At 36.9% G+C, this 25,641-nt stretch overlaps 1 protein-coding gene across 4 annotated transcripts in view; it reads right to left on the reverse strand.

Moving 5' to 3' along the window:
• The window catches only part of PIK3CB (phosphatidylinositol-4,5-bisphosphate 3-kinase catalytic subunit beta), a 203,152-nt gene that overhangs the window by 109,829 nt on the left and 67,682 nt on the right, over positions 1-25,641 (reverse strand). For all 4 annotated transcript variants that reach the window (XM_072726958.1, XM_072726956.1, XM_072726957.1 and 1 more), the window contains 3 exons: positions 14,166-14,352; positions 8,514-8,739; positions 215-438 (listed from right to left, as the gene is read on the reverse strand). In XM_072726958.1, the coding sequence (XP_072583059.1) occupies positions 215-438; positions 8,514-8,739; positions 14,166-14,336 (621 nt within the window). In that variant the 5' untranslated portion in view covers positions 14,337-14,352. The remainder of the gene's footprint in view (positions 1-214; positions 439-8,513; positions 8,740-14,165; positions 14,353-25,641) is intronic.

Below are 25,641 nucleotides of genomic sequence, written 5' to 3' on the forward strand. Positions count from 1 at the left end.
GATCTAGACTAATACATCATTGCATCTCAAAATCATATATGTGCAAAAGATGTGTCACTTTTGATTATTATACATAATCCTAAATTTATACCCATCTAAAATCTAAAAATGTTCTTTGTAATAGCATTTACCAGCTGAGCAACAGCCTCCTGTACAATTGGTGCTGCATTCGGGTAAAAATCACAAATGTATTACAAAGTATTTCTTGTAATACCTGACAATTTTCAAAATGAACAGCCACAATGAGCTTTCCTCCATAAAGTTTATCTTCTAAGTTTTCAAGGATCGATGGTTCATGTTCTGGTGGATATGTCTGCTTCAGCCAATCCATCCAAGACAATCCCACAAGTGACTGAATCTTTTCCTCACTGAATTTGCGCATTTTTATTCGGAAATCATTCACTTCAGGATCCTTCAGTGCATCAAATTCATGTAGACCTAAACAAATTTTTTTAAAGTGTCATTTTGAGTAGCTAATACAAGAGAATATAAAATATATCCAACCATATATACCGGATATTTTTTATCAAGCAAATAAAACTGGGCAGGAAAATATGAAAGATCAAAAGAATATCCAGATAAAATAACAAATTTCATGTACAGAAGATGAACATATAATTAAGATTTCTAAAAAAGACAAATTTGAAACGTTCACAGAAATGTAGCTTTGAAGAAATGTAATTGGGTATCAGTTTTATAAAGATTATTGCTGAAATAATACACACTTTAAAACCATATATAAAATACCCAGTTTTTTTGGATGTCTGGATGGCTCAGTGGTTGAGCATCTGCCTTCAGCTCAGGGAGTGATCCCAGGGTCCTGGGATTGAGTTCTATATTAGGCTCCCCACAGGGAGCCTGCTTCTCTGTGTCACACACACAAACTCTCTCTCTCTCTCTCTCTCTCTCATGAATAAAAATCTTCAAAAAAAAATCTAGTTTTTCTTTACAAACCAAGTAAATCACATTTAATATATCTAAGAAAGCCTAAGAATCTGAAAATGTTTAAATTAATGAACTTAAAATATAAGCTATTACCTAAAACTAAGTTTACATTTTATAAATTAAACTTTTGGTTCACTGTGAATTTTCAACAATGGTTATAGTCTATCAATTAGTCAAAAATCTCATAAACATAAAATTCTTTATTGTATTTAACTATGAATCACTTCTACCATCAAGACAACTAAATATAGCAACCGTTTCATAAACTTATCATTATCCTAAAAAATAATTCTTGAAATCTACAGCAATAAATGAACACGCAGAAATTTTTATGCCTACATTAACTTTTAACTGTAAAATTGACAAACAGTTTAAAGTTTGGCAATGCATTGTGCTAGAAGGCATATATATTTAATATTACAAATTATAAACATACACATAGATTCTTTGATCTCAAAATCCTACCAAGAGGAATTTCAACCTGAGAGACTCTAGTAACAACCAGAAAAGCCAAAGCCAAATATGCACACCCAAATCAATTACATAAGATGCCCAGCTTCTAGTGAGCCCCTCTCCAACTTCTCTTTGCCAACAACCTTCCATTAACCATATATAAGGCCTTCCTTCTTTCTTGGTATAAGGCTCTCTCACTCCCCTGCCTGCCTCAGAGACACTGACAAACATGAAGTTCCTTTACTATACAGCAAGCTCTGAGTAAATAGTCTGTTCTCATTTGGGTGGTCTTTATTTCCACAAACCTATGGAAGTACTTGTACATTATTTGTTATAACGTATTGATTACAGCTCAAGAATGCTCACTGTAGTTTTGTTTATAATAATTTGAAAACTGAAAATAAAGTTAATCATTAAGATCTAGTTTAAAGATTGAAATACATCCATATATTATTTTACAGTAGTACAAGTGATAAAATGAATAGACAGGGTTGGTGGTGTTATGTTAAAAGTCCCAGATATATTAAAAGTAAAAAGAAGGGGACGCCGGGGTGGCTCAGTGGTAGAGCATCTCCCTTCAGCTCAGGGTGTGACCGTGGAGACCCTGGGTCAAGTCCCACACTGGGTTCCCTGCATGGGGACTGCTTCTCCCTCTGCCTGTGTCTCTGCCCCCTCTCTCTATGTCTCTCATGAATAAATAAATAAAATCTTTAAAAAAAAAAAAGTAAAAAGAAGAAACAAAATGAGTCTTGCAAGATTCCTTTTATGCAAATTCAAAAGAAACTATAGAATACGTATAAATTTTTGTTTTGGAACAGTACCTGAGATGACAACATAAAAGTTTTTCAAAGTGTTGAGAAGAGAAATACAGTGCAGCAGTTTGTTTTTGTTTTTGTTTTTTTTTAAGATTTTATTTATTTATTCATGAGAGACAGAGGTGGGGGGGGGTAGAGACACACGCAGAGGGAGAAGTAGGCTCCACGCAGGGAGCCCGATATGGGACTGGATCCCTAATCTCCAGGATCAGGCCCTGGGCTGAAGGCAGCAGTAAACCGCTAAACCACCCGGGCTGCCCAGCCTGTTAATTTTAAGGCGATTTAATACCGTATCATTTGACTCCATACTATTTGAACATATACATGTCAATGAGAGTTATCTAGACAGCAGACTTATACCTCCATTGTCTATTTCCTTTTATATATTAAACCAATTATTATTTCAAAAATAAATACTAAAAAAAATAAAAAATAAAAAAAATAAATACTAAAGTAGTGCCTGGGTGTCACAGTCTATCAAGCATCTGGCTCTTGGTTTCAGCTCAGATCATGATCTCAGAGTACTGAGATCAAGCTCCACGTCCACCTCCACACTTAGCACTGACTCTGCCTTAAGACACTTTCTCCCTCTCACTCTGCCACTACCCCTCAAATAAATTAAAATCTTTAATAAATAAATAAATATTAGAATAAACTGTGGCATTAAATATAGAAAAATAAAAATGTTTGCGTTAACACAGCAAAGGTAAAATCTTAAAAGTACATTATGATTTCCTGGATAGTTCTAGATCTGGAATGGAAATACATACTCTAAATGAGCTATGAAGGGACTGTAATTTATGTAGACTACCTACGGCATTTTGAAGCTTCTTTCTCAGCACTGTTGAAACTATTTCTACCCATGGATATAGGCATTACAGGTAAAAAAAGAAAATGAGTACCTAATACATTTAACAAAAATCAAACTCTTTCTCTTCCTTTATCTATTAAAAGTCATGTCTAATCCACTTTCTAATGTCTCTCAACTCTGTCCACTTTCAGTTCCTATAGCCATTAACTTAATCCTGGCCATCACCATCCCTCACTTGGGATTACAACATCAGTTTTCACTAATTTCTCTAATCCCAGTCTTAATCTCTCTGATCTATTCTCCATTTTTTAATTTGAATAATCTTTATAAAATGTAATCTGATCGTGTTACTCCACTTAAATCCCTGCAAAGAGGGGTGCCTGGGTGGCTCAGTGGTTGAGCATCTGCCTTTGGCTCAGGTCATGATCCCCGGGGTCCTGGGATCGAGTCCCACATCGGGCTCCCTGAGGGGTACCTGCTTCTCCCTCTCCCTCTCTCTGTGTCTCACATGAAAAAAATTTAAAAATTAAAACAAAAAATCTTAAAAAAATAAAATAAAATAAAATAAATTCCTGCGAGGGTGACTGGGTGTCTCAACTGATTAAGCGTCTGCCTGAACTAAAGCTCAGGTCATAATCTCAAGGTCCTTGGGATTGAGTCCCACATCGGGCTTCCAGGTCAGCAAGGAGTCTGCAACCTCTGCCCCAACCCCTGCTCATGCTTCTTCACTCTCTCTCTCTCAAAAATAAATAAAATCTTAAAAAAAAAAAAAAAATCATCCCTTCGATAGCTTCCTAATTGCTTTTAGGAATAAGTCTCTAATTTTTAAAACAGCCTCAATGGTTCCATCTGCTCTGAAGCTGGCTGCCTCTCTCGTCTTCCTGCTTTTCCTAGCTGTCCGTTTACACAAACTATAGTCAATTACTTTTATTCCTCAAATAGGCCATTCTTCACACATGCCGTTCTCACTTGATTACCCTTCTTCCAACTCCTACTTGATCAACTCCTAATCAGCACTGAAGGCTCAGTTTAGTTGTGTGTTTTCTACAAAGCCATCTCAATCTCTCAGTTGATTTTACTCCTTGACCTATAGCAGTTTACACATTAATATTGTAATTGTCTGTTTACTGATCCATATTTCCCACTGGATTGTGAGCTCCCATTAGACAAAGAACAAAGTTCACCCAAGTTCACTGCTGTGGTGCCTATTAAAAACACTCAATATATACTGTTGAATTGCAATTGCTACCGTTTAGGTAATTTTTTCAATATATTATAAATAAGGAACTCTGTTCACGTAACTGTTAGAATAAACTGAAAAGTACAGAGTTCTTAAATTCATCCCAGACTCACTGAATCCCAATCTCTGAGAATCTGCCTTTTTTTTTTTTTTAAGATTTTATTTATTTGTTCATGAGAGACAAAGAGAGAGAAGCAGAGACCCAGGCAGAGAGAGGAGCAGGCTCCTCGTAAGGAGCCCGATGCAGGACTCGATCCCAGGCCAGGATCACGCCCTGAGCTGAAGACAGACACTCAACTGCTGAGCCACCCAAGCGTCCCGAGAATCTACTTTTTTTTAAAAAAAAGCTTGAGATTAGAAACCACTACAAGATTTCTTAAAAATAGAAACTTTGCCAAAAATAAGAAATTAGGGGGCTGCCTGGCTGGCTCAGTCAGAAGAGCATGCAACTCTTGATCTCCGGATTCTAAGTTCAAGTGCCACGGTGGATGTAGAGATCACTTTTAAAAAAAGAAATTAGGGCCAGCCCGGGTGGTTCAGCGGTTTAGCGCGGCCTTCAGCCCAGGGTGTGGTCCTGGAGACCCGGGATTGACCTGGTCTGACCATGTCAGGCTGCCTGCATGGAGCCTGCTTCTCCCTCTGCCTGTGTCTCTGCCTCTCTGCCTCTCTCTCTCTCTCTCTCTCGTTCTGTCTCTCATGAATAAATAAATAAAATCTTTAAAAAAAAAAGAAAAGAAATTAGGTTAAGTAACTTAATTTTAAACCTAGTTAATTTCTTACAGGTGTTCTGGTAAGAAAATCTGAAAGCAAATCTTAAATTTTAAGATAAAAATATTATATAGTTTACAGATAAATATGATTTTTTTAAAAGTAGTCTCCCAGCCCAACATGGAGCTCAACTTGGGTCTTGAACTAACAACCCAGAGATCAAGACCTGAGCTGAGAATAAGAGGTAGATACTTAACTGACTGAGGACCCAGGTGCCCCAAATAAAATCTTTTCATAAAAAGAGTATAAAGTGAGTAATTTCTTTACATTAAAGATACTGTTAAAATCCTGCAGACTCTGTATTTCCTTCACTTTAAAATATACCACAACTTTAGATAAGTCAGGGAAAATATAAGGGAGTTTTCAAAAATTATTTTTCAAGATGCTGACAAAATCCTCTGATCAAGATTTACTAATGGGTATCTGAAGGGATGACCTTCACTATAGAATATAATCAGAGCTCAAATAGCAGCTCTGTAAATAATTATTTAGAACATAAAAAATAAAATGATCAGACAAATTATCATTCAGGAAAAGGTATTTTTAGACCCATCAGGGCAGTTATATCTGTAAAGGTTCTATTGTTTTCTTTGGGGCGGAGGAGGCAGCAAACTTGTTCCTAAAGTTAAATTGAAATAATTGTTTATTGTCTTACCAGGACACATGACCTCACCAAACCCCGGTTGTAGTCACCACATACAAATTAGCAACCGCAAAAATTGACTTGTTAGGTACTTAAAGTGAAAATTCATTCTAAAATATTAAAACAGACTTACTTAAAAAAAATAAAAAAATAAAAAAAATAAAACAGACTTACTCAACTTCCTAAGTGAATGTTAACACTTGAATCTGTGTATATGATCAACAACAGGTTTTCTAAATTCACTGAAAATCTAAAGCACAATTTATAAATAGTTAAAGAGTTTATAAACTGTTCAATTGAATATAAAACACTCCTTGCACCTTGATCATTCAAATTGCAGGCACACTGCATTGAAAATTTTTATATAATAAACTTTATGATACAGAATGAAATTACATCACACTGCTTATGAAAAATTCAATTTATATATATGTATATACGTATGATCCCAGCACTGTCACCAAATAAAAAAAAAGCATGCCTAATTCTATTTGAATTTTATATAAATGATGAATGATTTTTATCATTAAGTATATCCCACGTAATATTTGCATCTAGTATATTTTTATTTGCTAAATCTGGCAAGCTCATGTAGAGGTAATAGTGGCTAACAAGACCATATTTATTGGAGATCACAACTAGAACATGTTGCAGTGATCTAAGTTTTGAAAACATGGCATATCTCAAAAAGACACCCATATCCTGACAAAAGTTAGCTCTCCCTATGATGCTAACCTTTTGGTTTATCAAATATTTTACTTTAACAATCAGTGTGGTTCTGGTCTACTTCCTTCCATCCAGCATAGAAACATATAAAAGCTATATATTTTCATACATACACATACAAAGTCATTAGGAAAGAACTATATCTCAATATAGTTCAGTGGATATTCTTGTCTTGGATAAGATTATAAGTGATTATTCTTTTTACTTTTTCATATATCCTTCAATTCAAACAAAGAAGAGACTTTTTGTAATGAAGAATTTAAAATTTATCAAGAAATCCTTGAAGCTCTAGCAATAAAAAGGGATGCTTTCTAATGAGGCCATTAATACATAAGAAAACTGTGGGGGCTCCTGGTTGGTTCAGTCAGTGGAGCATGTGACTCTTGATCTGTGAGTTCAAACCCTACACTGGGTCTGCAGAGTACTTAAAAATAAAAAATCAAAATCCTAAAGAACAAAAAAGAAAGAAAATCTTGTATGGTAAATAATTATAAACCTATTAAAGGGAGAAAAATTATTACCTAAGCAAACTAGCTATCCTCTGAGGTAATCAAACTTTCTTAAACACTAGGTTGTCTAGGCACCTGGATGGCTCAATTGGTTAAGCATCTGACTCTTGATCCACCTCAGGTCTTGATCTTAGGGTAATGAGTTCAAGTCCGATATTGGGCTCCATTCTGGGCATGGAGGTTCTGCTCTAAGTACTCAAAGGGAAGAACGTAGCCCCACATTTGTAATCATTAGTTAGCCCAAATCACAATACGTCAAGATCAAGAACGCAATCTGACAGGGCATGGTTCTTGGAGAGGATGCTACTATGTCATCTTGCGAATACTTATAATATTAAATTGAGTGGTAACATATTATCCTATAAGAGTGAATTTAATTAATGCAAGGGGCCAATCCAAACCCAAAAATTTCCAGTGGATTGTTTGGTTTTGTATTTAAACTTGAAGTCTCTAAAGTAAAATAAAAACAACAACACAAAACTACTACTTCAAAATAAATAAATAAACTTCAAGTCTCCTCTGCAGTTAACCTCTTGTAGTACTTAATTCTAGTATCTTGTCTAAAGCAGGATATTGATCAGGATGCCTGGGTGGCTCAATGGCTGCGTATCTGCCTTCAGCTCAGGGGGTGATCCTGGAGTCCCGCAATCGAGTCCCACATGGGGCTCCCCTGGAGAAGCCGGCTTCTCCCTCTACCTCTATGTCTCTGCCCTCTCATGAATAAATATATAAAATCTTTTTTTTAATCTTTAAATCTTTTTTTTTAAGATTTTATTTATTTATTCATGAGAGACAGAGAGAAAGAGAGGCAGAGACACAGGCAGAAGGAGAAGCAGGCTCCTTGCAGGGAGCCCAACACGGGACTCGATCCTGGATCTCCAGGATCAGGCCCTGGGCTGAAGGCAGCGCTAAACCGCTGACCCACCTGGGCTGCCCAATAAATAAAATCTTTAAAAAAAATAAAATAAAGGAGGATACTGATCTACCACTGGCCCCTGTTACATCCACGATTATTATAGCAAGAGAGGCTCTACCATATTTTCTTGGTTACAATTCTCTCTGGAACTAATTTGCAAAGAATAACATGGACATATATCTTGACTCACTACAGAAGTATCTCTACTTAAAGATAATTTTAGTTAAGGAGTACAATTTGTTAATAATTTGGGTTATTTATAGAAATTTTTCAATCAGCTTTGAGTCTTGGTATAGTCATATATAAATTGTGTGTATTCAGTAGAGGTAATTCAAAAGAAATGGAGGATTATCTCTAAGAAAAGGGTTTCTCAAACTGAGACAAAGGGACAACTCTTTTCTTTCCAATATGCCAAAAGACAATACTTTGGCAAATAAAAATAAGTCACTAGAAAAAGAATAAAAAACATAACCCATGGGACACTATGGTAATATCACATTGCTATGGGAATTTATAAACATTTACTCTCAATTTTTATACTTATCTCAGACTGGTTATCAATTTACAAATAAGCATTGGTCCTTGGATCACACTCTGAAAAGTAATGTCTTCGATCATACCTACTATATGTTTATACATATAACAACAAATATGTTAAGAATTCATACAGAGAAGTTTTTAAATTACCTTTTCCTATAAGGACTCCAATTTTTGAGTCTAATTTTTCCCCTGGGTCACAACTTCTTGTCACTAATTTGAGAACTGGAAGAAAAGGTCTGACATCACAGAGTCTTCTTGTTTCATCTTCAAGCTCCTCATATACAGCAGTTTGATTCACACATGCAAACATATAGGAGTCAATTTCCATAAGGAGGTTAAACATTGGATAATTGTGAACTTGTTTCCATAAAATCTGCAAGAAAAAATAAGAGACCTTCTGGAACAGAAAAATTTGTTCAAGCATACAAAGATACACCTACAAGGATACTCACTGTGGAACTCTTTATAAAACTCAAAAAGAAAGGACAAGCCAAATGTCTAGCAATAAAGGATTGGCTAAATCAATTATAAAGTATTACACATCTGTGAAAATAAAATAAAAATACTCGATAAAATGGAAAGTTAAGATATATTAAAAGTTTTTTAAAACACCAACTTACAAGAGAATATTAACCCATTTTTGTAAATGATAGTATAATGCACAAAAAACTGCACTTATGTAAACAAAGTTATTAAGTGACTATCTGCCAGACTGATCAAGAAAGAGAGGACTCAAAATCAGAAATGAAAGAGAAGTTACAATCGATATCACAGAAATACAAAGGACTTAAAGAGACTACCATAAAAAGTTATATGCCAACAAACTGGAAAACCGAAAGAAATGGATAAATTCCTGGAAACAGAATCTTCCAAGACTGAATCAGAAAGAAGCAGATGAAAAAAGGAAGGAAGGAAGGAAGAAAGAAAGAAAGAAAGCAAGCAAGCAAGCAGATACTCTGAACAGAAGTTACCAGTAACGAAACTGAAACAGTAATTTAAAAAACTAACAATAAAAGGTCTAGAAACAGATGGCTTCATTGGTGAATTCCATCAAATATTCAAAAAAAAAAAAAGAAAGAAAGAAAGATAATCACAGTACCTGGGTGGCTCAGTCAGCTAAGTATCCAATTATTTCGGCTCAGGTCATGATCTCAGTGTCATGAGACTGAGCCCTACCACAGGTTCCTCGCTGAGCATGGAGCCTGCTTAAGATTCTCTATCTCCCTCTTGCTCTCCCTCCACCCCTCTCTATCTCTAGGGGGGAAAAAAGAATCCTTTTCTTTTTTTTCAAAGATTTTATTTCTATATTTATTTGAGAGAGAAAAGCATGTATATGTACAGCACGGGGAGAGGGAGAGAAAGACTCTCAAGCAGACTCCATGTTGAATGAGGGACCCGACCTAGGGCTCTATCTCACGACCCTGAGATCATGACCTGAGCCGAAAATTAAGAGTCAGAAACCTAACTGACTGAGCCACCTAGGCCCCCTCAATCCTTTTCATACTCATCCAAAAAATAGAAGGGACTAGCAATGCTTCCAAATTTATTCTACAAGGCCAGCATTACTCTGATACCAAAACCAGACAAAGACACTACAAAAAAAAAAAAATTACATACCAAAATCCCCGACAAACATAGATGCAAAAATCTTCAACAAAATATTAGCAATGCAAATTCAAAAAGACATTAAAAGGATCATTCACCACAATGAGGTGGGAATTATTTCAGGAATGCAAAGATGGTTCATTATCCACAATTTAACCAACATGATATGCCTCATTATAAAATTAAAGATAAAAACCATCAATCATCTCAGTAGATGTAGAAAAGGATTTGATAAATTCAACATTCATTCATTATAAAAACTCAAAAAGGTAGGAATAGAGAAAATACACTTCAACATAATAAAGCCATATATGACAAACCCATGGCTAACATCTTAGTTAAGAGTGAAAAGCTGAAAGCTTTACCTCTAAGATCACTAACAAGACAAAACCATCCACTCCCATCACCTACATTCAACACACAGAACTGGAAAACCCAGTAGTAGCAATCAAACAAAAAGAAAAAGCAACCAAATCACTAAAGACAAAACCATCCACTCCCATCACCTACATTCAACACACAGAACTGGAAAACCCAGTAGTAGCAATCAAACAAAAAGAAAAAGCAACCAAATCACTAAAGAAGTAAAATTGTCATTACTTGCAGAAGACATGATACTGTATATTAAAAAAACCCTAAAGAGTCCACAAAAAACTTTTAGAAGTAATAAAGAATTCCCTAAAGTTACAGAATACTAAACTAATATATAAAAATCTATTGTTTCTATACACTAACAGAGAAATGAAAAACAATGCCATTTATTAAGTATATCAAAAAAAAAAAACTAATCTTACACTAAGTAAGTCAGAGAAAGACAAATACCTTATGAATTCACTTATATACAGAATCTAAAACACAAACATGAACTTTTTCCGGTTTGATATTGCCAGATTTGAATTGATTTTTTGTTCCAATAAACTCTTCAAATTTAAAAAATAAATAAAAATAAATAAAATAAAAATAAAAACTAAATAAATAAACAATAAAAATATATAAAAACAAAAACAGAAACAGATTAATAAACACACACAAAAAAAACCTGGTGGTTGCCAGAGGGGACAAAGTGGGGAGAAGGGGAAAATAGGTGAAGGGGATTAGGAGGTCAAAATATCAGTCATAAAATAAATAAGTCATGGAAATGAAACGTACAGCAGGAAGAATACAGTCAGTAATCTTGCAATAGGGACTCAGACTCCAGGGTGGCTCAGCAGTTGAGTGTCTGCCTTTGGCTCAGGGTGTGATCCTGGAGTTCCGGGATCAAGTCCCACATCAGGCTCCCTGTGTGAGGCACCTGCTTCTCCATCCCCCTATGTCTGCCTTCTCTCTGTGTCTCTCATGAATAAATAACCAAAATTTAAAGATAATAATAATAATCTTGCAATAACTTTGTATGGTGACAGATGATAATTACACCTATCATGGTGAGCATTTGATAATGTATGTAACTGTTGAATCACAAGAGTTTCTACACCTGAAAGTAATGTAATTATGTCGACTCCATTTCAATTTTTCTAAAAAGTGAGTATCTATGAAGATGTCCATATTTACCACTCTTTTTTGTTGCTGTCTTTTTTAAGATTTTATTTACTTGACAGAGAGAGAAAAGACAGTGCATGTGCACAAGCACGAGGAGCAGCAGGGAGAAAGTGAGAAACAGGCTCTCCACTGAGCAAGAAGCCTGACTTGGGCTTGATCCCAGGATCCTGAGACACTCAACCAACTAAGCCACCCAGGCACCCCCATATTTACTATTCTTATGAACATAAATAACTTCTAATCAGAAAAAATAGAAAATTCAAAGTATGTATTATCACCCCCATACAAAATTTATATTATTTTTTCTGCATTCTAGTCTATTCTATTCATCAGGTTATCTTCATTAATTCACACTGCCCTATCAAGATAAGCAGAATCACTCTCTTGTCATCTTCTCCCAAGTTTCCTCAATAAGGTCATATAAAAGAAAATCATCACAGAAATGGCAAGGGGGATTACAAATTTTAACTGCAGCTAGCACAAAAACCAAGAATTGAAAATAACAGACCTGGAGTAAAAATCACAGATAATCCTCAGATTCAGTTATATACTGGAGAAAGTGCTGCTGGGCAACAATAGAAAAAATAGGTAAAAAGGATTTCATCAAAACTTTTAAAATTTTATACATCAAAGGACACTACTGTGAGTGTGAAAAGGCAACCCAAAGAATGGGAGGAAATGTTTGCCAATTATATTTCTGAAAAGAGACTAATATACAGGATATATGAAGAACTCCTGTGACTCAGCAACAAAAAGTAAACAATTAAATTTAAAAATGTCCAATGGTCTTGAACAGAAAAGTCTACAAATGGCCAATAAGAACATGAAAAGAGGGACGCCTGGGTGGCTCAGTGGTTGAGTGTCTGCCTTTGGCTCAGGGCATGATCCCAGAGGTCCTGGGATCGAGTCCTACTTCGGGCTCCCTGTATGGAGCCTGATTCTCCCTCTGCCTGTGTCTCTGCCTCTGTATGTATCTCTCATGAATAAATAAGTAAAATCTTAAAAAAAAAAAAAAAAAAAAAAACATGAAAAGATGCTTGACATTAGTCATTAAGGAAATACAAATAAATACTGCATATGATACCATTTCACAGCCATAAAAATGGTGATAGAAAACAAACAACAAAAACAGAAAATAACAAGTGTTAGCCAGGCTGTGGAGAAACTAGAACCCCCCATGTATTGCTGAATAGGAATGAAAAATGGTAACACCACTGTGGAAAACAGTTTGGCAATTCTTTAAAAATCAAAACAGAATTACCATACGATATAAAAATTCCTCTTCCAGACATATACCCAAAAAAAATTGAAAGCAGGACTCAAATACCTGTACATCAATGTTCATCATAGCCATTATTCATAGTATTACTCACAATAGCCAAATCATATGCCCTGATTTTCATATTGGATTCAGCTATTAGAAAAATGTTAAAAAGAAAGTTTAGAAAAATAATTTCATTTACATTTCATAGTACTCACAAATCAGTATCACTCATCAATTCACTTTAAAAAATAATCCAACAAAACAAGCAAGCCTTGCTATGTAAAAAAGTTACTTCCAAATTGATGATTTGAGGGGGATGGGTGAAATAGGTGATGGGAATTAGGAGGGCAGAGTGCACTTGTAGTGACGAGCACAGGGTGTTGTACGCAAGTGTTGAATCACTATACTGTACACTTGAAACTAATATTACACTGTATATTGACTAACTGGAATTTAAATTAAAAACTTAAAAAAAACGGGGACGCCTGAGTGGCTCAGCGGTTGAGCGTCTGCCTTTGATTCAGGGAATGATTCTGGGATCCTGGATCGAGTCCCACATCGGGCTCCTTGCAGGGAGCCTGCTTCTCCTTCTGCCTGTGTCTCTGCCTCTCTCTGTGTGTTTTTCATGAATAAATAAAATATTTAAATTAAAAAAAAAAAAGCTTAAAAAAAAGGGTAGCCCAGGTGGCTCAGCGGTTTAGCACCAGCTTCAGCCCAGGGCGTGATCCTGCAGATGGAGACCCGGGATTGAGTCCCACATTGGGCTCCCTGCATGGAGCCTGCTTCTCCCTCTGCCTGTGTCTCTGCCTCTTTCTCTCCATGTGTCTCTCATGAATAAATAAATAAAATCTTAAAAAAAAAATAAAATAAAAACTTAAAAAAAAAAAAAGATTTTGCTTCCAAAGGAAGGCATGCTACTTATGACTGGGGGAAACCTTTCTTCCCCACAGTTACCATGAAAAGTCAGCGTAGGGAGGAAGGAAAAGGAGTAAAAGACAATCAACCAAAAGTCACATACAGAAAAATTAAGACAAGTTCAAAGATAGTAATTAAAAAGATTTTAACTCAAAACTTCCTTGGTAATGTCAAATTCCTTTAAGCAGCCTGAACAAACGTTTCAAACATAGGTTAATTTTTCTTAAATCAGATATCACACATTGTTTAAAGTAAGAGTGAGAATTATCTTTTATATATCTACAAAAGACCAAACATGTATCAAAGTCTTTAAAATCAGTGACCTAAAGATTAATTTTTAGGTCACATTAATAACATTTCTATAGAATATAGTCACATAACATTTTCTCTTTTTTTGTAATATTTTTTATAATAGAGTATCATCCCCTAAGTGATAAAGTAAATAAGCTACATTTATAAAAATTCTACCAATTACATACCTGCTTAATATAGGAAATGGTAGCTTCCCGAGGAACCTCCAACTGAATATAAATCCCAGTGGGCAAAAGGAAATCCACAGGTATGGAGCCATCAGATGCTAACTGTGAATCCACTGCCCAGATGTCAAGGATGTCTGCCATAGCAGGAGGCATTATGAAATTGAAGCACATTCATAACCATGGGGCCCTAGAAAGTATTAAGTAAAACTTAGTGAACCCGAAAATGAGCCAAATCTTATACTAAAATATCATAAAGCCCACCAATCCATAATAAGTCATTGGATTTTAATATAGCAAATAATGTAACAGTTGACTAATTAAAGATTAAGCCACCAGAAATAAATTGTTGTTTAAAAACACTTTTGGTTATCATTCCATACATTATATACATAAACACACCACACTGACTCAAATTCAACCAAAGTACATCATGTGAAAAAGAAGATCTGCTGTACTCGTTCCCTGTTATAATCAAGAATAAGACCTGGAGGGGATCCCTGGGTGGCGCAGCGGTTTGGCGCCTGCCTTTGGCCCAGGGCGCGATCCTGGAGACCCGGGATCGAATCCCACATCGGGCTCCCGGTGCATGGGGCCTGCTTCTTCCTCCGCCTGTGTCTCTGCCTCTCTCTCTCTCTCTGTGACTATCATAAATAAATAAAAATTAAAAAAAAAAAAAAAAAGAATAAGACCTGGAAGATTGTTGATGGTCTCACTATTAATGATTTCTCCTGTGAGAAGATGGATCTAACTGCAAAGGAACTGGCAGAAGAAAAAGAAACTGCCTTTGAGTTTCTTTCTTCTGCCTGACTAGCCCATCATTTTGATGTTACTAAAGGTTCCAAAATTGAAGAATCTAAATGTCTCTGACTCTAGTACAAATGACAATAATGCTGTACTTAAATTACTTGTGAAAAATGACACGTTTGAAGGAGTATGTGCTTCTTGGTATAAATTTGGGATGGTTTATCATCATGCTGTTAGTGCTGCATTCTAAATAAAATATATATTGAAATAAAAAATAAAAAAATAAAAATAAAATAAAAACACATGGAAGCAAATGAAAATGAAAGCACAACAGCCCAAAACCTTTCGGATGCAGCAAAAGCAGTCCTAAAAGGTAAGTATATTATATTACAGGCCTAACTCAAGAAGCAAGAAAAGTCTCAAATACACAACCTTACCTTGCACCTAAAGGAGCTAGAAAAGGAACAGCAAATAAAGCCTAAAGCCAGTATAATGGAACTTATAAAGATTAGAGCAGAAATAAGTAATATAGAAAAAGAACAGATTAATGAAACTAAGAGCTGGTTCTTTGAAAATATATAATAAACATCTAGCCAGGGAAATCCCTGGGTGGCTCAGCGGTTAAGTGCCTGCCTTCGGCCCAGGGTGTGATCCTGGAGACCCGGATTGAGTCCCACATCGGGCTCCCTGCAAGGAGCCTGCTTCTCCCTCTGCCTGTGTCTCTGCCTCTCTCTCTGTGTGTCTCTCATGAATAAATAAATAAAATCTTTAAAAAATATATATAACAAAATAAAATAAAACATCTAGCCAGATATATCAAAAAGAAAAGAGGAAGGACACAAATAGATAAAATCATGAATGACTGAGGAGATCACAACCAATATCACAGAAATACAAACAATTATAATACTATTAAAAATTATATGCAAACAAACTGGGTAACCTGGAAGAAATGGACAAATTCCTAGAAACTTAAAAACTGTCAAAACTGGGACAGAAAGAAATAGAAAATTTGAATAGACCCATAACCAGCAAAGAAATTTAATGAGTAATCAAAAATCTCCCAACAAACAAAAGCCCTGGGCTAGTGGCTTCCCAAGGGAATTCTACCTTCTTTTTTTTTTTAACCAGACATTTTAAAAAGAGTTAAAAAGAGTTAAGAGTTTCTTCTCAAACTGTTCCAAAAAATAGAAACGGAAGAAAAATTTCCAAACTCATTCTACAAAGCCAGCATTACTTTGATCCCAAAACTAAAAGGCCTCACTTAATAAAGGAGAACTATAGGCCAATACCCCTGATGAACATGGATGCAAAAATTCTCAACAAAATACTAGCAAATCAAATTCAACAGTACATTAAAAGAATTCACCACAATCAAGTGGGATTTATTCCTGGACTGCAGGGATGGCTCAATATTTGCAAATTCATCATTGTGATACATGATATTAATAGAAGGATAAAAACCATATGATCCTGTCAATAGATGTAGAAAAAGCATTTGACAAAATACAGCATACTTTCCTGATAAAAACCCTCAACAAAGTGGGTATAGATAGAACATACCTCAACAGCATAACGGCTATATATGAAAGATCCACAGCTAATATTATCCTCAATGGGAAGAAACTGAGAGCCTTTCCCCTATCGTCAGAAATAAGACAAGGATGTCCACTCTCACCATTACTATTTAACTGAGTCCTTGCCTCAGCAATCAGACTACAAAAAGAAATAAAAGGCACCCAAATTTGCAAAGAAGTCAAACTTTCAGTATTTGCCAATGACATGATACTCTACGTAGAAAACCAGAAAAAGACTCTACCAAAAAACTGCTAGCACTCATACATGAATTTAGCAAAACCCAAGGATATAAAGGCAATGTGCAGAAATGTGTTGCATTTCTATACACTAATAATGAAGCAGCAGAAAAAGAATTCAAGGAATTTATCTCATTTGCAATTGCATCAAAACCAGTAAGATACCTAGGAAGAAATCTAACTAAGTAAAAGATTTGTACTCTGAAAACCATAGAGCACTTATAAAAGAAATTGAAGAGGACACAAGTAAATGGAAAAGCATTGTATGCTCAGGGACTGGAAGGATAAACCTTGTTAAAGTCTTTATACACAGGGCAGCCCTCCTGCATGGAGCTCCCTGCTTCTCAGTCTGCCTGTGTCTCTGCCTCTCTCTCTCTCTCTCTCTCTCTCTCTCTCATGAATAAATAAATAACACCTTTTTTAAAAAATATTTAAACACAAAGCAATCTACACATTTAATGCAATCCTCATCAAAATACCACCAGCAGGGCAGCCCTGGTGGCGCAGTGGTTTAGTGCCGCCTGCAGCCCGGGGTGTGATCCTGGAGACCCGGGATCGAGTCCCACGTCGGGCTCCCTGCATGGAGCCTGCTTCTCCCTCTGCTTGTGTCTCTGTCTCTCTCTCTCTCTCTCTCTCTCTCTGTGTGTCTCTCATGAATAAATAAATAAAATCTTTTAAAAAAAAAAAATACCACCAGCACCTTTCACAGAGCTAGAACAATTCTAAAATTTGCATGGAACTACAAAAGACCACCAGTAACCAAAGCAATTCTGAAAAAGAAAAACCAAAGGCATCATGATTCCGGATTTCAAGCTATATTACAAAGCTGTAATCAACAAGACAGTATGATACTGGCACAAAAACAGGCACATAGATCAATGGAACAGAAGAGAGAATCCAGAAATGGACCCGCAACTGTATGATCAACCAATCTTCAATGAAGCAAGAAAGAATATCCAATGGAAAAAAGACAGTCTCTTCAATAAATGGTGTTGGGAAAACTAGACAGCAACATGCAGAAGAATGAAACTAGTCCACTTTATTACACCATACACAAAAATAAATTCAAAATGGTTGAAAGACTTTAGAGTGAGACAGGAAACCATCAAAATACTAGAGGAGAACACAAATAGAAACCTCTCTGACCTCGGTTGTAGCAACTACTTACTGAACATGTCACCAGAGGCAAGGGAAACAAAAGCAAAAATGAACCATTAGGACTTTATCAAGACAAAAAAAACTTCTGCACAGTCAAGGAAACAATCAACAAAAATGGGAGAAGATATTTGTAAACAACATATCTTATAAAAGGTTAGTATCCAAAAACTATAAAGAACTTACAAATTCAATACCCAAAAAACAACCCAGTTAAGAAACAGGCAGTAGACAATGATAGATACTTTGCCAAAGAAGACATCCAGATGTTTAACAGACACATGAAGAGATGCTCAATATCACTCATCATCAGGGAAATAAAAATCAAAACCAGGACGAGATACTGTCTCACACTTGTCAAAATGGCTAAAATTAATGCAAGAAACAACAGCTGTTGATGAGGATGGGAGAAACTGCACTGCCCGAACATTGCAGCATTTACTGATTCCTCTCTACTAACTCGTATACATCTTATAGTCTGGACCCATTTAATGGACACTAATACAGACCCTGAATCTTTCTCATGTGGCAGCCTTGTTTCTGTATAGGAAGAGCAGTGCACTACTGAAAGACTGTGGTTTCAGAATCCAACAGCTTACTTGTGAGAGCTGGTACCATCTCTAACTGGCTGAAAGATCTTTAGCAAGTCACGTTATCTTCTCCCTACTTAAATTCCCTTATCTGAGAAATGATGAGATCAACAGTAACTACTTTAGAGCATAATTATAAAAACTGAAGAAAGAACACCTGGAACTTAGTAAAGACAATAAAAAAATTCCCTGTTTTTTATTTTTATTCAAAAGCCCTAAGTTCGGGACACCTAAGTGGCTCAGTAAGTTAAGCACCTCCCTTTGGCTCAGGTCATGATCTCCCTCCAGGTCCTTTCCTGGGATAGGGCTCCTTGCTCAGTGGGGAGTCTGCTTTTTCCTCTGCCCCTCCCTACTGTTCATTCATATTCTCCCCCCACCCCACCCCCGCATATAAATAAAATCTTTGATAAAAAGAAAAAAGGCCTGAGTTCTTTTGAGCTCTGAGTTCTATATTTTCAACTACTTTCATTTACCTAAAACTGACTAGCACACAGTAGCCATTTAGTAACTGTTTAATGTATGACAAAATATTATCCCTACTCCTACAATTAAAAAAAAAAAAAGCTCACAGGATAACAATAAAATCTAAAACAGCTAAAGGTGACTTTTTACTCTGTGTCACCATTCTAGGAACTTCTTTACATGCAATTCTAGATTTTATCCTTCCTACCACCTTATGGTAACACTGCTATTCCTTGAGGAACATAAACAGGTTGAGATCTCAAAACCACCAAGTGGCAGTCCTGGGATTTGAACTTGGGTCTAACTGTAAAGTGTGAGCCTTATACCACCTTCTGCATAATAACCATTAAAGTACCAGAAAAAAGTTTGAGACATTTAATCATAATCACATTATGCTAACTATAAGCTCCTTGAGAGCTCACCCCATTTTTTTTTTTTTTTGCTTTTCTTCTCCATGCTTTTTTTTTTTATTATTTAGATTGACTGATTGATTTGAGAGGGAAAGGAAGAGAGGGAGAGAGTGTGTGTGTGTGTGTGTGTGTGTGTGTGTGCATGCACATGCAGGGAGAAGGACAGAAAGAAAAGCAGATTCCTCACTGAGCAGGGAGCCTGATGTGGGGCTCGATCCCAGGATCACAACCTGAGCCAGAAGACAGACGCTTAGCACACTGAGCCACCGAAGCACCCCCCCCCCATGCTTTTTTAAAGTATTGTCTCTTACCACAGTGTATGGAGAAGTCATCATACTTAGGCACTCTCAACTGATAATTTTATAAACATGAACAAACTATACAAAGTTACTACAGATGTCATAAATAGTCACTGGCCCTGAAATAGTAGCTTTAGGTGCATCACTGCAGAGCAGCCTTTGGAGACAGTCTTTAGTAGAGGAGCTTCTTTTTTTTTTTTTTTAAGATTTTATTTATTTATTCATGAAAGAGAGAGAGAGGCAAAGACACAGGCAGAGGGAGAAGCAGGCTCCCTGCATGGAGCCTGACGTGGGACTCGATCCTCGGTCTCCAGGATCATGCTCTGGTCTGAAGGCGACGCTAAACTGCTGAGCCACCCGGGGATCCCTAGGGGAGCTTTTCAAACCATGCAAGTATCAGGTGTTCTAGAAAACATGCTATACCAAATTAAATAAAAAGACCATGTTTTGTCTATATTCATCTACCACCATGCAAAGATTGGGGAAAGCCAGCTCCTGCACACCAAGTTACAGTATGTATGATAATGAATCAAGAGTTTTCAATAAAAGCTGAGAGAGGAAAAACAAAAGTTAGCATTTAAAATAGAGAAGGGATTATGAAACATCAGCCACCTGTCACACAATTACAATCATGATAAACTTGTACATGCCCCTACTTTCTTCAGCACAGATTTTGGGCAAGACTCTCGCAACTAAAAACCAAATCACCTAATGAATAACAATAGTAATAAAAGATCATGAAACTATAAAAACAAAACATTTAAGATCTCACCATTACAAGATAGCTGGAAATGCTGAGGCTTCCTCAGGCCTGAGGCCCAGAACAGCAATCTTTTCAAAGAGACAGCACCTCACCACCCAATGGCATTAACTCCCCAGATAAAAAAAATTCCGAACTTCTGGGGGTCTTGGAGGAAAAAGCACTATGGTAGATTTAAGAATTTCTCTTTTTTTTCTTTTTTTTAATTTATTTATTTTTATTTATGATAGTCACAGAGAGAGAGAAAGAGAGAGGCAGAGACACAGGCAGAGGGAGAAGCAGGCTCCATGCATCGGGAGCCTGATGTGGGATTCAATCCCGGGTATCCAGGATCACGCCCTGGACCAAAGGCAGGTGCCAAATCGCTGCGCCACCCAGGGATCCCGATTTAAGAATTTCTTGAAGTAGTTGTAACTAAAAGAAATTACAAAAAAGAATTCCTGGGCCCTTACTTTCCTTCCTTTCTGGATCTGTTGTTCAACACTCTCACACATTCTATCCTTAATCCTGCCACCCTGAGCCACTAATATTTGCCAACATATCCCATACTCTCTCCTGCCTCCTACTTTAAACATCATTGATGTCTTCATCTACATTATCTCCTGATCAACTCTTACTCCTCTAGACTTTGGAATACATACACCCAGGTACCAAGGCATACCTATGTCAAGGCAGGAGCATACTACATTGAAGCTGGTTGCTTATAAATAGCTCCCAACTTCCTATTATTTCCACCTCTTTATCTGCAGCTTTGACACATTATGGTCTCAGTAGTTACTTACATATAGCTAAATGAATTAATGAATGAAACAAATTCTATGGAAGTCACTTAGGAGACCAATTATACTAAGACAAAAAATGTGATTTGGGGGATGCCTGGGTGACTCAGAGGTTGAGCATCTGCCTTTGGCTCAGGATATGATCCCAGGATCTGGGATCGAGTCCCACATCAGGCTCCTTGCATGGAGCCTGCTTCTCCCTCTTCCTGTGTCTCTGTCTCTCTCCCTCTCTCTGTGTCTCTTTCATGACTAAATAAAATCTTTAAAAAATAAAAAATGTAATTTAAATCATGCTTAACATGGAAAACTTTAACTATGTGGCCTTCAATGCAATCTCTCAGTACCCAATCTAAGAAATTCCATAAACAGCCCACAAAGGTGACATCTTTCCATGAAGTCAGGGTAATATTTACCATTATATAGATAAAATGCCATGCACATATAGATCTCCTAGAACTCATTAAATTAAAAAAACTGAAATTATTTAATTCAGAGATCAGTTAAGTCTATTTGCAAATGGTTTTATAAAATCGCAGTCTATATTTTATAGCAGATGTATCTTTCCGTAAAAGAGTAAATCAGAAAAATATTAACAAATATACAGAACTGATTGCATCATCATTTACAATGGGATCAAGCTTCACCTAATATCACTTTGTCTCTAATCCATAAACTTCTGTCATGTGAAGAGGAACATGAAATATATCTTACCTATAACCTAAGCACTGCATTCCAAAAAACAAAACAAAACACACACACACACACAAACACAAAAACAAAAAAGACACTCAGGTCAACATAGAACATATAATTACAGCCTAATATGTAGGTTATATTTGTGAATCACTTTATTTTTTTTTAAATTTTATTTATTTGGGGATCCCTGGATGGTGCAGTGGTTTTGGCGCCTGCCTTTGGCCCGGGGCGCGATCCTGGAGACCCAGGATCGAATCCCACGTCGGGCTCCCAGTGCACGGAGCCTGCTTCTCCCTCTGCCTATGTCTCTGCCTCTCTCTCTCTCTCTCTCTCATTCTCTCTCTGTGACTATCATAAATTTAAAAAAAAAAAGATTTTATTTATTTATTCATGAGAGAGAAAGAAGAGAGAGAGAGAGAGATAAGCAGAGGGAGAAGCAGGCTCCAAGCAGGGAGCTCAATGTGAGACTCAATCCCGGGACTCCGGAATCACACCCTGAGCCAAAGGCAGACGTTCAACCATGGAGCTACCCAGGTGTCCCTGTGAATCACTTTAATAAAAGTGATTCACACCGGGCGGCCCCAGTGGCGCAGCGGTTTAGCGCCGCCTGCAGCCTGGGGAGTGATCCTGGAGACCCGGGATCGAGTCCCACATCGGGCTTCCTGCATGGAGCTTGCTTCTCCCTCTGCCTGTGTTGCTGCCTCTCTCTCACTCTCTCTGAATGAATAAATAAATCTTTAAAAATTTTTAAATAAAAAATAAACCAATGCTCAATGTTTTCAAGGACTTTAAGCTAAACACTACCCAGAAGAATGGTTTTCAATCCTCTTATATTCCATACTCTTTTTTTTTAAGATTTTATTTATTCATGAGAGACACAGAGAGAGAGAGGCAGAGACACAGGCAGAGAGAGAAGCAGGCTCCATGCAGGGAGCCTGATGTGGGACTTGATCCTGGGACTCTAAGATCATGCCCTGGGCCAAAGGCAGATGCTCAACCGCTGAGCCACCCACGCGTCCCCCTCCATATTCTTTTTAAACAAATATTATATACACTTTAAAAATCTGAAATGAAATTATTCATAATTTACATATATATACCTAATTTCAAAATAAACCTATATAATACTCTAGCTGTAACATAAAAGGAGAAATAAAAGAAAATAATAAAGCTTTTCTCAATATGTAAATACATGGGCATAACCAAACCTGTTTTATAAAGCAGTCATGTTTGCCTCTATACATAGAAACATCATGGATATGACAAATACTAATACAGACTAACCCAAATGTGTTATACTAATGATCAAATACTACAAATGCCACTCACTGGTGCCACAGGTTTTCCAAATCTGTATGTTTCAAAATCAATATTTTTTGAAATCAAGTAAAAAATACTTTGTATTATATTTTTACCTAATACAGAGTTAAGATCTCAGCTCAGATAAAAATAAACGGTTTTCACCTACACACATATCTGGAAGAAATTCAAAAATTGTCTTGTACATGAGGCATTTTTTTGTTGTTGTAAAAGACTGTCTCAGGGGTGCCTGGGTGGCTCAGACGGTGAACCGTCTGCCTTCGGCTCAGGTCACGATCTCAGAGTCCTGAGATCAAGCCCCCTCATCAGGCTCCCCACTCTACAGGGAGCTTGCCTCTCCCTGTCCCTCTGGCTGTCGCTCCCCCTGCTCTCTGTCATTCTGTCAAGTAAATAAATAAAATCTTAAAAAACAAAAAAAAAAGACAATCCTATGCATTGCAGGATGTCCAATAATCCATTACCTACTAGTAAATAGCACCTCTTCAAATCATTGTATCAACAAGTACAAAAATAATCACCCTTTACAAATTTCAAAAAACACCTTATAGCAGGGAGGTCACACTGTCCACTTTCAGAACCACTGCTCTTCAACAATGCCTACTATTTCTCAAAGTAGTAATGACCTAGAAAAGTTTGGGGTTTCTTTTTAAGATTTCATTATTTGAAAGAGAGAGAAAGAAAGAGAGAAAGAGGGAGCACAAGCAGGGGGAGGGAAACAGGGAGAGGGACAAGCAGACTCCCTGCTGACCAAGGAGCCAGAGGTGGGGCTCAATACCAGGACCCTGAGATTATGACCAAGTGAGCCACCAAGGTACCTTGACCTAGAAATGTTTTTATCTAGACCTAATTATACTCCATAGTTAAAATAGTAATGAACACAATTTGTCATACAGGGTGTCCGTTTGTTTTTCTTTTGGAGAGTGAGTATATCAACCATCTTCATTCCAGAAATGTCATCCAATCAATTCCAGTACCTATTTTTTTTTAAGTTTTTATTTATTTATTTATTAGAGAGAGTAAGAGAGAGAGAGAGAACAACAGGGAGTGGCGGGCAGAGGGAGTGCTGAGCAGGGAGCCTGATGCAGGGATCGATCCCAGAACCCCAGGATCATGACCTGAGCAGAAGGCAGACACTTAACTGACTCAGCTGCTCAGGCACCCCTCTGGTACCTATTTATAACAAGTGACATCATGATAACCAGAAATGACTATATCTAGCAAAGGATACCCACATGCTAAGTGCTGTGAGGGTGAGTCATGAGCCAAACTGTACAAGTGTATGGTGATGCTGGTGAGTAACTAACCAACAGCTCTCACATCTAGGAACTGAATCAGGGCCAGAAAGCCATGTGGATGTCAAACAGTAACATGAGAAGAATTTTAAATAGCTTTACAGCTTTAGAAAAAGAACTATTCCAGGCTCTGAACCTTTTAGTTCTCTCTGCTGTCATTTTGAAAATAAGTTGTAATACATAAAAAGTAAAACAGCATCCTAAAAAGGTGGCATTTCTCCCAAATCATTTCAGGATTACTATTTTAGATACTAATTTAACTTTGGTCTATGCAAGTATTTGTCTGTTTAAATGCTTTTCTTCAGAGACCAATTATCCTCCTAAACTATCTAACCATGAATGACAAATGCTTATGTGTCTTTTATTTCCTCTTCACTAGTAACAGTAAACAGAATTTTTAAAAATTTAAAAAGCAAGGAAAAATGAAGAGATACTTTCCTTGGTGCAAACACTCTTCTTTCACTGCCTGTTCTATCTAGAGTACATGGTAAGTTAGGAGAGGCAGGCTGACAGTGTCATCTCAGTGCTAAGGCTTTCACCAAGAGAAAAAGGAAAAAAATTGGAATTCAAGTTAATAAATACTTATTAGCTACTTACACTTTTTAAGACACCATATCACACACCTGACTGGGAGAAAAGGAAATTACAAAAATAAAACATGGACCAGTTTGCAACCCAGTCAGTAACACAGCACTCAAGTTGGCTGAGCCAAACAAATGGGAGGCTCGTCTGTTCTGTTTCATTCAAATGGTGCACCGTCTTAAACTATTGGAGATAATAAAACAGAGAGATAGTAACGGCTCATATTATTGTTTTCCACCTCAATCCAGAGAGCCTCAATCACAAGAGATGAAGATGGACTATTAAAAAAGGGAAATATAAAGTACCTGCCTGACTTTCAGAAAGAAGGCTGGAAGGCAGCACCACAGCACTGCTGTCATGAAACCCCACCTCCACTGCCACACACTGCCTCAGCCTATGACCTGTGCACGACAGAACAAGTACTAGGAGTTATATGGTTTGGAGTAGAATTCATTATAGGTCACTATGTATAGTTTCTCAAAAAAATATGAAATCCTGGGGTGCCTGGGTGCTCAGTCAGTTAAGTATCTGCCTTAGGCTCAGGTCTTGATTTCCTGGGTCCTGGGATGGAGC

The sequence above is a fragment of the Vulpes vulpes genome, chromosome 11, assembly GCF_048418805.1.
Source record: "Vulpes vulpes isolate BD-2025 chromosome 11, VulVul3, whole genome shotgun sequence".
Classification (NCBI taxonomy): domain Eukaryota; kingdom Metazoa; phylum Chordata; class Mammalia; order Carnivora; family Canidae; genus Vulpes; species Vulpes vulpes.